General features: G+C 40.5%; 1 protein-coding gene across 2 annotated transcripts in view; it reads left to right on the top strand.

The window, feature by feature from the left end:
- The window catches only part of FAM171A1 (family with sequence similarity 171 member A1), a 292,982-nt gene extending 283,131 nt beyond the window's left edge, over positions 1 to 9,851 (top strand). For both annotated transcript variants that reach the window (XM_033931205.1, XM_033931204.1), the window contains one exon: positions 5,999 to 9,851. In XM_033931205.1, coding sequence (XP_033787096.1) covers positions 5,999 to 7,616 — 1,618 coding nt within the window. In that variant the 3' untranslated portion in view covers positions 7,617 to 9,851. The remainder of the gene's footprint in view (positions 1 to 5,998) is intronic.
- Positions 9,852 to 15,427: the final 5,576 nt, after the last annotated feature.

Here is a 15,427-nt window from a genome sequence, read left to right on the forward strand (position 1 = left end):
TGGGTCTTCCTGGAGGATTGTGGAGAGATTTATGAATTTTAGGGACAAAATAAATTACAGGGATTCTAGGGTGTTTGCATGAAAGAAACTGAAATTCTTTATCTGTAATGGTCCCTGCTTCTACGGCGTATACTAGAAGTGTGGAAATGGCATCTCGTATGTGTGGGGTAGGATCTTCTTGTAAAGGAGTATAATAATTTAGATCTGATAATTGACGTAAAGCTTCTGCTACGTATTGATCAGAGTCCATAAGTACTATTCCTCCCCCTTTGTCTGCAGGGCGGATAATAATGTTATGATCAGACATGAGGGATTGTAAAGCAAGATGCTGAGACTTAGTTAAATTGTGGCGTATTTTAAGTGAATTTTGTTCCAAAATGTTAATATCTTTTAATACTAAATTCTCAAAAGTTTGTATATGAGAATCCACTGTTCCTGGAGGACACCATGTAGATTTAGTTCTTAATACATTGTCAGTAGTAGATGACAATGTTTCAGTTGACTCATCTAGATGAAAAAAATGTTTGAGTTTGCATTTTCTGATAAATTTAAACATGGATACTCTGGTGTCAAAAGATTGATATGGATTAGTTGGCACAAATGATAACCCTTTGTTTAGTACAGATAGTTCTGCCGTGGTTAACTTTCTATGTGACAGATTAAATACATTGGATGTTAAGGTGGAACCCTGTTGTATTTTGTTCTGGTTGGTCTGCGTGGGTTTGGTAATGATCCCTCCTGAAAATGGACCGACTGAGTTTGTTTGGGGACAGAAGTAGATGTTTTGTCGTCATCTGAGGAATCAGAGGATGTGTGTGTATATGTAGATCGTTTTTTGTTTTTATTACTACTAGATTTGTCCATCCACGGATAGACAAAACCTTTTGTGTAATCAAGTTCATCACGTCTTAGTTTTTTTATTTTGTTCTTACGTAAATCTTCTCTAAATGCAGTAATTTTAAGATTGAGTTCTGTTAATTTTTGGTTGTAGTCATCTATAGTATCTAGAGATTTTAAACTTTCCTTAGCTTGATCTAACTCAATATTATATGTCTGTAATTCTGTTTTTGTTGTTTCTATTACTAGTAACATTAAATCTAGGGAACATTTATTAAGCACTGCATTCCACTTGTCCAAAAAAATTAGGATTATCTAAAAACAGTCTGGGCGCTGTTCTCATCCTCAATCCTCGTGGGATCCTCTTCAGGCGACAATATTCAGCAAGCGTGGCTGCGTGTAGATCTGCACGAGCTATTCGTTTAAATAAAGACTCTATGTGGTCCCAATCTGTGGGAATGGTTGTTGTATCTTCTGACGTGAATAAATGAAAAGATGCTAATAAGTCATTGGCCTGTTGATCATTGTAGGAGTGTGCTTCCCATCCCATAGATGCCATTATGCCCCAAAATTAGGTACAAATATAATTTCTTTATAATGTCACTGGGGTACTAATAGTTAAATATTAGTGGAAGTCAGAAAAATATTAGAGTTCAAATAAAAGAACTGTCTTCTCATTCAAATTGGTAACCAAACTTCAGGATTGCAACCGTCACGTTTGAAAGTCACTCAGAGGTATAGAGTTCTTCAAGAAGAGAGTTGCGCCCTCTAGTGATGAACCAAAGTATATTTTTCAGTCGTTGCAACTTTATTAGTTCTGGTTACGCTCCAAGTTTGATTACAAAAGTAAATAAATAAATAAATGTCTTTACAGTCTTTCAAACACTTATATGAAAATACTTTGTTTTTTCTTATCTTTACAAATCTTTTCAAATGAACATCGCTCTGTGAGAAAATTGAGAGCAGCTTGATAATTCAGGAAATATAGCCTATGAGAACAGTGGAGTGGCCTGTGTTTATTGAACTGGTTACTGTCCTTCGCCAAATATAATAGTGATATGATGAGTCACTTTGAAGTGGAGAAAAAAAGTGAAGCTGGTTGCACTTCTTGGTGAGCAGATGTCTCTACCACAACAGCTGGTCATCCAATGGGAAGTTTTACATTAGGGTGACTGTCCATTAGATTGATCATCACAAGAAGAGCCTTACTGGGTCAGACCCATCAAGCCCAGTAGCCCGTTCTCACAGTGGCCAATCCAGGTCCCTAGTACCTGGCCAAAACCCAAGGAGTAGCAACATTCCATGCTACTGATCCAGGGCAAGCAGTGCCTTCCCCCATGTCTTCATAACAGACTATGGACTTTTCCTCCAGGAATTTGTCCAAACCTTTCTTAAAACCAGCTACACTACCTGCTCTTACCACAACCTCTGACAACATGTTCCAGAGCTTAAGTATTCTCTGAGTGAAAAAATATTTCCTCCTATTGGTTTTAAAACATATTTCCCTGCAGTTTCATCAAGTGTCCCCTAGTCTTCATAATTTTTGACAGAGTGAAAAATCGATCCACTTGTACCCGTTCTACTCCACTCAGGATTTTGTAGACTTCAATCATATCTCCCTCAGCCTTCTCTTTTCCAAGCTGAAGAGCCCTAACCTTTTTAGTCTTTCCTCTTACAAGAAGAAGTCTGTTTGTTTGGTCTCAAGAATGACTGGTCTTCACACATTCAACGTTCTTGCATCATTTCTTGAAGATATTCAGAGTTTGTCATTAGATAAAAAATTGTTAGAACAATAATAGACAATGATTTCAACTTTGTGAAAGCCTTCTCTGTAATTGACCAGCAGGATGATAATGAAGATGAAGATGCCATATCTCAAAAAAAGGTATAGCGGAATTAGAAAAAGTTCAAAAAAGAGTGATCAGGATGATAAAGGAGATGGAACTTCTCTCTTATGAGGAAAGACTAAAAAGGGTTAGGGCTCTTCAGGTTGGAAAAGAGACAGCTGAGGGGAGATATGATTGAAGTCTACAAAATCCTGAGTGATGTAGAATAGGTGCAAGTGGACGATTTTTTTTTTAATTTTTTTTTTACTTGATCAAAAATTACAAAGGCTAGGGGACACCAATAAAAGGAAATACTTTTTTACTCAAAAGAATAGCTAAGCTCTGGAACACTTTGTCAGAATTTGCGGTAACAGCGGTTAACGTAGCTGGTTTTAAAAAAGGTTTGGACAATTTCCTGGAGGAATAGTCCATAGTCTGCTATTGAGACAGACATTTATTTATTTAAAAAAATTATAAACCGCTTATAATCAAAGCGATGTACAAAACAACATACACTGTTTGAATCTAAAACACAATAGATATCCATAAAATAAACAAAATGAACATTTGCTTTTCATAGTTGTCAAGCTGGAGTTCTTCATCTTACTTCATCCACTGCTTGCACTGGAATGCTGGTATGGAATATTGTTACTATTTGGGGGGGGGGGGGGTTGCCAGGTACTTGTGACCTGGTTTGGCCACTGTGAAGACAGGTTACTGGGTTAGATCCACCATTGGTCTGACCCAAAATGACTAGTCTTACATATGTTCTTATGCAAGTGATAAATTAGACAGCACTGCTTCTAATGAATATGATATTGACAAAAATGATGACAAAGTGTAACCCAAAATGGCCATTTTCTCTGCTGAACAGCAAACCTTGTTTTCATTACTTAATCCACAAGCCTGCTTATAGGACCTATAGGGACCCCTGAGGAAGACAATAGTGTCGAAACACGAACCGTCTTGAGTCTAACTGTTTCCAGAGGTTCAGGCCCTAGACATTTTGATGTGGATTATTTATTTATTTGTTTTAATAAAGCTTTCATCTTGGACATTGACTCTCCACAAGTCTCTTGTTTCGGTTGTGTTTCCCTTTGTGGAGGAATCAGGGTCAACTTTTTTGGTGCGACAAAGTATTCTTCGCTATATAGAAGTCAAGTGTTCCAGACAGATTCCCTTAATCAATATCTGCAGATCCAGTGAAAAGATATCAGTAATATTGCAGTCTTGTCTGATTTGAAGGATCTTTTTAATCAGACTGAGCAATCCACTTTCTACCAGTGCAGTCATTGAACACCCTTTTACATAGCTGTATTTGTTTAATAATGAGTGACGGTCAATTACAAAATTCAGTTTTACTACAAGAAAGTGAATTGAATTGTACAGCAATAATAAAATTGTTGGGTTAAAAATGTTTACAATAGTTGCATTCATTGTAGTTATGATACTTTTACTTTCTACTCAAAAAGTATTATATTAGGCAAATTGCTTTTGTACTTTCACTTAAGTAAATTTTTCAATGTGTTCTTCTCTGTACTTTTACTGTACTTAAGTATTAAAAAATAAATTTATTTTTGCTTAAGTACTTTGACCAAGTACTTTAAACCAATGGTTCCCAATCCTGCCCTGGAGGACCACCAGCCAGTCGGGGTTTTGGGATAGTCCTAATGAATATGCATGATAGAGATTTGCATATAATGGAGAATGAAAGTCAAGCAAATCTGCCTCTTGCATATTCATTAGGGTTATCCTGAAAACCTGACTGGGTGATGGTCCTCCAGGACAGGGTTGGGAATCAGTACCTATTTAAAATCTTCACCAGCATAAGCAACTACTTCTAGCCTGCTACTTGTGCTGGCCTGGCTCCCTCTGAAATCACTTCCAGGTCGTGGGGCCAGGAAGTGACATCAGAGGGAAAACCAGTACAGGCAGCAGGCTGGAGAAGTTGCGTGCGCTGGCGAAGATTTAAGAGGTATGGGGGTAGGCAGAGAGGGCACGAATGTGGAGCGGGGCCAGAGAGGAGGGCATAGGGGTATTGGTGTGGAAGTTGCAGGGGGGGCAGAGGAGAGTGTGTTGGGGTGCCACCATCCCAGGGGCCTCCTACCCTCGCTATGCCACTGGGCACACCTCTCGTGTGTGTGTGTTGTGCATGCACAACAGTTGTGCCCATCAAAAAAGAAAGCTATTTGGGGAGTCCCTTGCCAGCTCCAAAGCAGAAGCTGGCAGGGGACACCTGATTTATAGCCTACAGCAGCCACTCTCTCTTCTGCAGGCTATCAGCTAATTGCAGCTGGTTAGAGGGAAAGAGAAGGCAGAAAGAAGAGCTGTTCCTAGTGATTGCTCTTCTGAGTAGTGGCGAAGTAAGGGTGAGCCGTGCTGGGGTGGGGGTGGTGTCCCTTCCCCACCGCGCCACCCCCTTTCCATAATCCTTTACCTTTTTAATTTCTCCGGCATGAGAAGCATGCCCACGCTCTCTCTGCCCATGACACACTCCCTCCAAAAACATTTTTTAAAACAGTTAACTTATGGTTAGTGCACAACAACAGGGAAATTTCCAAACACATTTTGCAGTAAGTACTTTCTCATGCGTGAACCACACATTAGGGCAGTGCTACTCAATTCTGGACCTCAGGGTCCATGGGCAGGCCAGGTTTTTAGGATATCTACAATTAATATGCATGAGAGAGATTTGCATAACGAGGAGGCAGGACATGCAAATCTATCTCTTGCATATTTATTGTGGATATCCTGAAACTTGGCCTGCTCGTGGACCCTGAGGACCAGAATTGAGTAGTCCTGTATTAGGACTTAATGTCCTTTAGTAAAAGGGTCCTCCAATTTTTTTTTAATAAACGTGATTATTTATATTTGTTTTAAGACTACAGCTAGAGAATGACACAGGGACAAATTTTTTCCCTGTCCCTGCGGGAACTCATTTTTCTGTCCCATCCCGGCAAGTTCTTTTCCTGTCCCTGCCCCATTCCTGCAAGCTCTGTCGTCATCTGCACAAGCCTCAAATACTTTAAAATCATAAGCGTTTGAGGCTTGTGTGGTTAAAGCAGACCTTACAGGAATAGGACAGGGACAGTGACAAAACTCACAGGAAAGGACAGGGAAATTGAGTTCCTGCGGAGACGGGAAAAAATGTGTCCCCGTGTCATTCTCTAACTACAGCTATATAGTTGTAGCTAATTGCCTACAACAACTTACATGTACCAAAAAAATGAACAAAATAATTTTGCTGATATTAACACTGTCTGTGAGCATAGCTGTGATTCTTACAGTATGGTAATAAATTATGAAATTCTATTTCTTTCTTTAACCCATCGTAGGAGGAGATGTTTGAAACCACGTCCCCATCATAGGAAACTTCATATTTCCACAGCACTGGACAGTTCCAAGAAGGACCAGGCAACCTCCATGTCCCACATCAATTTAATCAGCGCAGTCCGTATGGAAATGACGTCATCTAATGGAGACGCAGATCTGCATACTCCTATGCTGAAGCCTTCCTTTAGCATCTCACGAGAATTTAGCTCCAGAGAGGAACTGCTTTCCCATCAGGAAGACAAAAGCAGAATCTCCTTGGATAACTTGACTCCCAGTGGGACTTTTCGGAAAGACTACCTTAAATCGGTGGAAATGTTTCCTATGAAATGCAGAAAATCAATGGAAATGCCAGAAGGCTATGAATCTTCCCTTAAAGATGACTATAGGAAGAGTTACAATTCCATGCTGTCTCAGCCATTATTTGCAAGGCAAGACAAAGAGGTTCAGGCATGTGGCAATCACGTTGGGGCAGGGAGTAAACACAATGTTCAGGAGCAAATGTACATCATACCTTCTGCTCCTGAAAAGGAACCACCAGTGGACCGTAGACCTTCTGACTATATGATGTCTAGGTCTGCTGATCATCTTGAAAGGCCTACCTCTTTTCCTCGCTCTGGCCAGTTGATATGCTACAATTCTGTGGACCAAGTAAGTGACAGTGCTTACAGAAAAGTATTGCCTACATTGGTCATCCCAGCTCATTACATGAAGTTACCAGGAGAACACCCTTTTGTGAACCAGCCATTAATTGTGCCAGGTGACCAGCAGTTTGAATTAGAAAAACTTCAGGCTGAACTCTCCAAACCTCATACACAGCTCCTATCACATCCTCAACCACAACTGCAGCCTTCACAGTTGGTTTCACAAGCAATGTCTCAACAGCACTTACAAGAGACAGAAGAAATGGACTGGAGCCCTCAAAATGTATCAATGTCCGAGTCCATGTCCATTCCTGCATCACTTAGTGATGCTGCTCTGGCCCAGATGAACGGTGATGTACAGCTCCTTACTGAAAAGGCGCTAATGGAGCTGGGGGGAGGAAAGCCAATGCCCCACCCTCGGGCCTGGTTTGTATCTCTAGATGGACGGTCAAATGCTCATGTCCGGCATTCATATATCGATTTGCAAAGAGCAGGAAGGAATGGAAGTAATGACGCCAGTTTGGATTCTGGTGTTGACATGCATGAGCCAAAATCTGTTCACAAAGGGAGAGGAGAGAAGCTTTCACTGCTACAGAAACACCAGGCCCTGCATCACACAGCCTTACAGGAACATCAGCAAAGGGAACAGAATGTTTCTGACAGCACAGTGTACACCCAGCTGGTATATGTGGACGAGATGGATCAAAGTGGCAGTGAAAGTGGCACAGCAGTTTGCAGCCCGGAGGACAACAGCTTGAGATCATTCTTTGATGCAGCTGCCAGGAAAAGTTGCAGTCAGTTGCCTAGCCTGCAAGAAGAAACTGTAAAAAGAACTGTCGAAACCTCTTTGGAGCCTTTAACCAGTCCAGAGCATGGAACTTCCGAGCATGATGACAATATGGAAGATCAAGGAGAAAATAAAAAGAGTCCTTGGCAAAAGCGAGAGGAGAGGCCACTGCTGGCTTTCAATATGAAATGAGCTATTGTACATCCACCTTCCAGTGGAGTTTTAAGATTGCCAAATATTCTTTCTGTGGAAGTGCTTATTTGTTTTGGGAGAACTGCCATGTCTAGAATCAAAACACTAATGAGATGGCCTGTATTTTACAAGGTGACTCATTAATACATTGCAGTTTGCTCTTCAAATGTCAAAAAGAACTGAAAAAAACCCCCTCAAAGTTATTTTTAGAGAAGCCTTTAGTTTACCTGCTGGAGAAAAGAGCATGCATACTTACTCAGTTATCTTGGTATTGGCCATCTAGGGGATGGTAAAGATCAGAACAGTTCCTTGGTGCAGGTTCTTTGACCTTAATCCTCCTGCTGATGGGAGCAGGTGAAATGTCAAAAATCAATTTTATCTTGATGATGTTTACTGTAAACCTCTACTGTACATGTGTATGACACTTGGTGTCAAGGGTATACATTTTCTCAAAGACTATGCACTGCATCTTTTAAGTAACATTTCATTTGGAAATGCATTTATTTGGTTTTCAGTTTTTAAGATTTTTTTTAATTTTTATTTTACAGTTTGGTTGTAAATGTTTTGGGGACAGTTCTACAACTAGGCGCTTCCATTTAGGCACCCCCAAGGATGTGCAGTTGGAACCTAGACTAGCCCACCCTTTTATGAATCCGTGTTAGCGTTTTTTTATTGCCGGCTATGGCGATAAAAGTTCTGACTCTCATAGGAATTCTATGAGCACTGGAGCTTTTACCGCCACAGCCGGCGATTAGAAAAGGCTAGAGCGGCTTCATAAAAGGGGGGCTATAATAGCATCTGAGTGCCCAAATTCTATTACAGAATACTAGTGTAATCCAGTTTCAGTGCACTGCATATGTAGGCACCTGCAATTACACCAGCTATAAACCTGGCATACCTGCAGGCGTGTAATTGGGGCAAGGGGGCATATAAAGTGCAGTGTTTTGTAAGGTATGGAAGAGGGAGCTCCGCCCATATATACACCCCTTGCATTTACACACTAGGTAAGTTATGCGTATCATTACAGAACAGTATGTAGGCACCCTGCTGGCACTTTTGCGGGTAAGCCTACCCTTATGCATGTAAATGCTAGTATTCTATATATTTATGTACAAAAGGGGGCACAGAAGTGTAGATCTAGAGCCCGATATTCAGCTGAGGGCAATCAGTGTTTTGCTGACTGCTGCCAGCTTTGCATCCAGAAATTTAATACCAGGCCATGACCGAGCATCGGCATTAAATTTCCAGGTTTCCAGATCCAGCTTTGCCATAGCTGGTTAAGTGTGATATTCAGTGCTTAACTAGCTATGGTTTACTGCATAAAGATAGGACTGACTTTTTGGCAGTCCTCTATGCAGTTAACCTGACCTATAAAGAGCCGAATACTAACACTGAACCAGCTAAGTGCCGACTCCATCCCCGGAATGCCTCCCAAATGGCCAGTTTTCCATTCGGCGCTAGCCAGTTTTCAGTGGCACTAATCACTTAAATGCTACTGAAAATTAGCAGTTTACCCTGAACAGCCAATGTAACCAGCCAGGGGCCATCTCTGGCTGATTAAATCGCTTTGGCTATCGACCCCCTAGTTTATAGAAATGCCCTTCACATGTCTTCACTGTAACATGCCATTTTTATTCTGCAATTTTCTGTTGTGTTTTTACAGGAAAACTGTGAGAGAGCTATTCTTAGTATTAAAAAGCCTTCCTTATGAAACCAAACAGAATTTTGTATCTGCGCTGAGCCCTCGGAATCCAGTCCCTTTAACTCCAAGTGCCTTTTTTTTTACTGTTAGAATAGAGTCACCTTTCCTTACTAACTCTGTTTCATCCATTGGGTTGTTATAAGTTATACCGTTGTTAATTTTGATTTAACTTCATGTTGCCAATTCCCAGATGGCTGAGCATTTCTCGTTTTGGTGCCATGTATACTGTGGTCGTCATTGCATTTTGGGAACCCTCTCCAGCAAGGGTAAGCCAGGACACATTTTACAAAGCCTCCACAAACTTTCAGAGTAGCAAAGCATCTAGTTTCATTGATTGTATATATGGTTATTTTAGTCTGGAATTCACCTCATATATTATGAACTGTGGATGGAGCAAATGGGAGTGTATTAATCTTGGAGAAGACGCAGCGTGTACCATCCTAACATGCCGGAATGACTTTTCTTTCTGAGTTTTCCTTAAAGACTTGCTTGGTTATCCAAGAACAATAATTAAAAATAAACTAAAAAAAAAATTGGTGGCCTTTGTGATTTTCATTAGACATTTCAGCCATTTCTTATATGTATCTAATAAAGTTTTTTTTTTTTTCTCTCTACATGGAGGTCCTTTAGCACTAAAGATGATTTGTTACTCAGAATATGTTGTAAAGCTTAGCTGGTCATACATCCACAAATCCTTTATAAATAGTACAAAACAAAGTTGCAACTACATATAGTACCTCCTGCTTCATTAAGTACTTTTGTTAATTCTTTGTCTGGCCAGCCCTAGCAGGGCCTTTCCTCTGCTGCATCGGCAGTGACGTGGCAGAGGAAAGGCCCTTCTGGGTCTGGCCAGACAAAGCCTGTTTACGGCGCTGCTGCTGCTTCGGATAAGTAAGTGAGGGAGGGAGCGGGATTGTCAGGACCAGCTACCACTGCTGCTTCAGGGGCCAGAAGGAGGGGGATTTTCAGGACCGGTTCTGCTGCTTCAGGTGAGGGAGGGAGGAGGTTGTCAGGACTGCTTTGGGTGAGGAAGAGGGGGAGGGGGTTTGTCAAGACTGGCTGCCTTCTGCTTTGGGGACAAGAGGGAGGGAGATATGTGGCTGCCATGATGTTTCAGGAGCTGGAGGTAAGGAGATTTGTGGTTGCTGCCAATGCTTTGGGGGCTGGAGGGAATGAGAGAAGGGGGTTGTTGGGTTAAGAGCACAATTTTGGACGTTGTCTGAGCAGCACAGGAGACAATTTTTTGGGGGGGAGAAGGGGGTTCTGGCAATTTTTTTGCTGCTTGGTTGAGTGTGCCAGTTAGTTGAATACTGGTTAATGGAATTCTACTGTATATAGGTTGTAGTTTGAAAGCTATAGAAAAAAAAATGGTGGTTTCACTATTAGGAAACAGTAAACATTATTTCTGAAATAGTGCTATTTTCATATTCTATATATTGTGCCTTAAAAAATTAGTGCTAAAAAAAGCGTGCAGGTGCTGTTCTATAATGGCACCTAAAGTTAGACAGTTTATAGAATAGCGCTTACACCCAGGAACTGTGCCTTTTAGGTATGGCCATTTACACAAATGGAAATAGGTGTAAATCCTCACACCTAAAATGAGGCGTGGCTGCCTCTTATTCTATAATTAAGTATGTAAATGCAAGGAATGCCCCCAATTCACCCATGGCCCTCCCATCTCTGTGCCCCTTTTTTGGCGCCACGTACAAATTTTAGGTGTCGATCCTGCACTTAAATGTACATTTAATCTAATTAGCACTGATAAATAGCAAAATATCAGCACTAATTGGCTCTTTATGCAATTAAGTTGCATGCCCAAATTAGCGCACACAGCTCAAAGCAGCATATAGAATTCAGGGAATAGTGTGTATAATATGCACTGTTATCATGGAACCAGCACATGGACATGGATGTCCAGTACATGGACATCCATGTACTGGAAATGTTCCACATGAATGTCCATTTTACAAACAGAAATGTCTAAATTATGAACAGGGCAAAATGGATATCAACAGCTATGTGGCAACAGGGTAAAATCCATATTATAAAATGCCCACATAGACATCCATGTGGAGGAACAGACTTTTAAAACCATTTCCATATAGTAAGTTTTCAGGTCAGTATTGCTGAAGAATTGATTTACAGTATATGCAAAAACTACTGTATACCATTAAACAATGGTTAGTACTCACAGATATATCCCATCCAGCCCTATCAGTTTGTCTACTTTTACTTTAGGTATCTTCTCATGCACAGTTTTTTAAAAATTACTCAAGATCTGTCTCATTTCCTTTCCTGTTTGTGTATCTTTTCTAAGTTCCTATTTCTGACCTTATACTTTTTTCCTCATCAGCCATTACATATTCCTTCCTTTTTATTTCTGAGACTCACAATGCCACTTTTGCACTTCTTCCTGTCACTAATACACCTAAAAACATCTTGTATCATGTCCCCCTATTTTTACCATTTCAGCTATTTTTTTTCTTCCATTTGTATCTTTGTTCTCCTGATCACTTTCCCAGCGTCTCTTACCTTTCCTAGATATTGTTCCTCTTTTTGTGATCTCTTGTATTTCTTATCTTTTCAGCTTCTTTTGAAAACCTTATTTGTGCATGCAACTTTAAGCACTGTTTATAAAATTCCCCGGTTTATGGTTTTTTTCTATTATACTTTGTAGATGTGAGAGTTGGACCATCAAGAAACAGGACAGAAAAAGTATTGATGCATTTGAGATTGGTGGTGGTGGTGGTGTATCTTGCGAACACCATGGTCAGCTAAAAAGAAAAACAGCTGAGTCCTGGAACAGATTAAATCTGAACTCTCACTTGAGTCACATATAAGTAAAATTATGTGATGACTAGATTCCTTAGAGAAGAATATTATGCTTGGCAAACTTGAAGGCAAAAGAGGCCATTAAAAGACCAGCAGCCAGATGGATTAATTCAATCACATGGCTTTGAATATACTATTGAGGAGATTCTGGAGACAAACAAAAGATTAACTTTCTCCAGTGTGCTCTTCCTATATAGTTTCCAGGAGTTGTCCTCAACTTAATGATACTTCATCATCATCAGTGTTTTACTTACTTCTGAGCCTTTCCACCTAGTCCTGTCATTATTAGTTTGAGGATATTTTTTTAAACAAGATAGTCACTCCATTCTTTCTCGCCAACACCACCAATGAGGAAAAGGCACATTCAACTTTTCCTTTTCAGTGCTAAGAATTCCCTATGAGAGATTTATTTCTAGTTCTACTTCATCAAGGTTCTAGTTAGTACAATGTAAAATCTTTTCAACTGGGTGGTGATTCATCCGTCCATTTTCAAAGTTACCATTTATATTTAAACACAGATATTATCCACACAAAAACTTATTGCTCATAATGTCCATGCAAACATATTTAAATTAAATGTTATCCTAGATAACTAAATTCAAATTTGTACAATATTGTTTTAGTAAAATCAGTCAACACACACCAACCCTTATATGGTTTCTGCGAATGCATCATCCCAGAACTATCAAGTGTAAAATTACCCTAAACACAGCCATGAGCTACATTCAGAAAACATGCAAGCAAAATCTGTTGTCCAGCTTTTTCCCACACTCTGCATTTCCCATGAAAGATCTTACTTCCTACCAATGAGTCTTAAAATAGTGATCTAATACAATATGTATTGGACACAGTCCCCCCCCCAAAAAAAATCTGATCCTCTTTCATTACCCTTCCACTCATTCAGTTCCCAAACTCATTATCTCATTTATTAAAGACATATTCCTACATTTTTCCTCTTCTTTCCTGTCATCTAATTACCAATCCTTACAGGACTGAAGAATAAACATCAATTACAACATCTACAAGAGTCCTGAGGGTCACAGCAGAGCATATTGGACCTCTGAGTCACAAAACAACCGTTTCTAAAATATAAGTGGAATCCTTAAATGAACAGGGTTATTTTATTGCCCCCATGAGCAAAGTGCTAAAGAGAACTTTGTTTAACCCATTGCCTTGTAGTGAGATAAATAAAATGAGTTTAGGCCCAATAATTTCAGCTATTGAGCAGTGTAGCTTACATTACCACTTATTTGCTGATGATGTATAATTGTGGCTAAAATTTAAGAAAATGACAACACTAATTGAAACTTAATTTAGAGAAGACCTACTAAGGGAAGATTAGGTTCTTACCTCGATAATCTTTCTAATAGAAAGGTATGTATGTCTTGAACCAGTGGGTTATTCTCTTTTAATTGCAAGTTTTGTAGAAGACATCATATATATTTTTCAGCTCCGCTTTCTGCATCCCTTGGCTGTGCTGTAGCTCCTCAGTTTGTACCAAAGCAGTAGAAAACCACTATAAGCAGAGCAAGAAAAACAGGAGGGTTATGGAGACTTCCCTGACAAATCCAAATCTGCTCTGTTCTGTAAGGATTACAATAAACAAATCAATTTCAATAGGAACATAGCAAACAAAAGATTGACAAGGTGGAAATGAACAAGCCACCTACCTGAGTACTAACACTTATGGAATACTTTCACTTGCCTCTTCACAGTAGAGAGGCATCTCATCACTCTTCAAACTTGTTTGACAGTAGAGACTCAAATATCTGAAAATACAAACTTGTCCGAGACAGTAAGCAGGCTGAGTGAAATCTGACAGAATGGGCCTTCAAGAATCATATGCCTTTCTACTAGAAAGAAGATTATCAAGGTAAGAACCTAATCTTCCCTTCTAGAGCTCAAGGCATATGAGTCTTCAATCAGTGGGACATACCAAACCAGTCCCCTGAGTCTAGGGTGCGGCAGATGAGCCTGCTGCTAGCACCGAGGACCCAAAAGTAGCATCCAGTTGTGCTACCACATCCACCCTGTAAAATCTCATGACAGTATGAAGGGTGCACCATGTAGCCATCCTACAAATCTCCTTGGGCAGACCTGCCTGGGACTCCACCCATAAAGAAGCCACATGCCTCATCGACTATGCTCTCAAAGAAATTGGTGGTTGCATATTATACTCAATATAAACTGAAGAAATCACCATATAAATTGATCTTGAAATGGAAGCCTTAGAAGTCGGCTTCCCCAGGCAGCTAGGCTCGTTAGTCCAAAAAGATGACCTGAGAGACAAAAATTACTTGTCACCTTCAGGTAACGAAGAACTAACATCTAGCAATGCCAAGACATTGTCTTTTTTCTTCAAACTTATGAAATGGAACGCGGGTGGCTGGATTTTTTTTTGGCTCTGTAGGCTGAGACCACTTTTGGCAGAAAGGAAGGTACTGGGTGTAATACAGCACCTGTCTCCATAAACCGGAGGAAAGGTTCTCTGCACGACAGAGCCTGCAGCTCCGAGACCCTTCTTGCTGAGGAAATAGCAATCAGAAAAAACATCTTAACAGTAAGATCCATCAGCAGCACCTCTTGCAAGGGCTCGTACAGGACCTTGGTGAAAGCATGCAACACAATATTAAGGTTCCAAGTCGGGAACAGCCATCGCACATGAAGATGCAGTTGCATAGCTCCCTCTAAAAATCTGGCTACATCAGGATGAGAAGCCAAAGAAACTTTCTCCACTCACACCCTAAATCACGAGAGGTCTGCCACCTGTACTTTGAGAGACCAACCACCAAGTCCTTTTCTAGTCCATCCTGAAAAAATGCTAGGACCACTGACAGCAGAGCTTTGAAAAGGCTCCATATCCTGCTTAGCACACCAGCACTGAAAGGTTTTCCAAGCCTTACAATAGGCTGCAATAGTTGCCAGTTTCTTAGATTTAGGAGGGTAGCCATGACCACCTCCAAGTAGCCCTTGCACGCTAAGGCTACACCCTCAAGAGCCGTGCCATAAGCCCAAAGTGTTCCAGATTTTCCAGGGTAACTGGACCCTGCAAAATGAAGAAGCAGTTTGAGACACTTGTCCTTCTGTAGATGAACCAGATCTGCGTACCATGGCCAACATAGTCAATCTAGAGCAACCAGGATAATCAACCCCAGGTGAGTTGCTATTCTGCAGATGACCCAGCCTATCACAGCACATGGGGAAAACACATATAACAGCCCTCTCTCTGGCCATGGTTGTAGTGTGGTGCAGTGGTTAAAGCTACAGCCTCAGCACC

Source organism: Geotrypetes seraphini, chromosome 2 (genome assembly GCF_902459505.1).
Source record: "Geotrypetes seraphini chromosome 2, aGeoSer1.1, whole genome shotgun sequence".
NCBI classification, from domain to species: domain Eukaryota; kingdom Metazoa; phylum Chordata; class Amphibia; order Gymnophiona; family Dermophiidae; genus Geotrypetes; species Geotrypetes seraphini.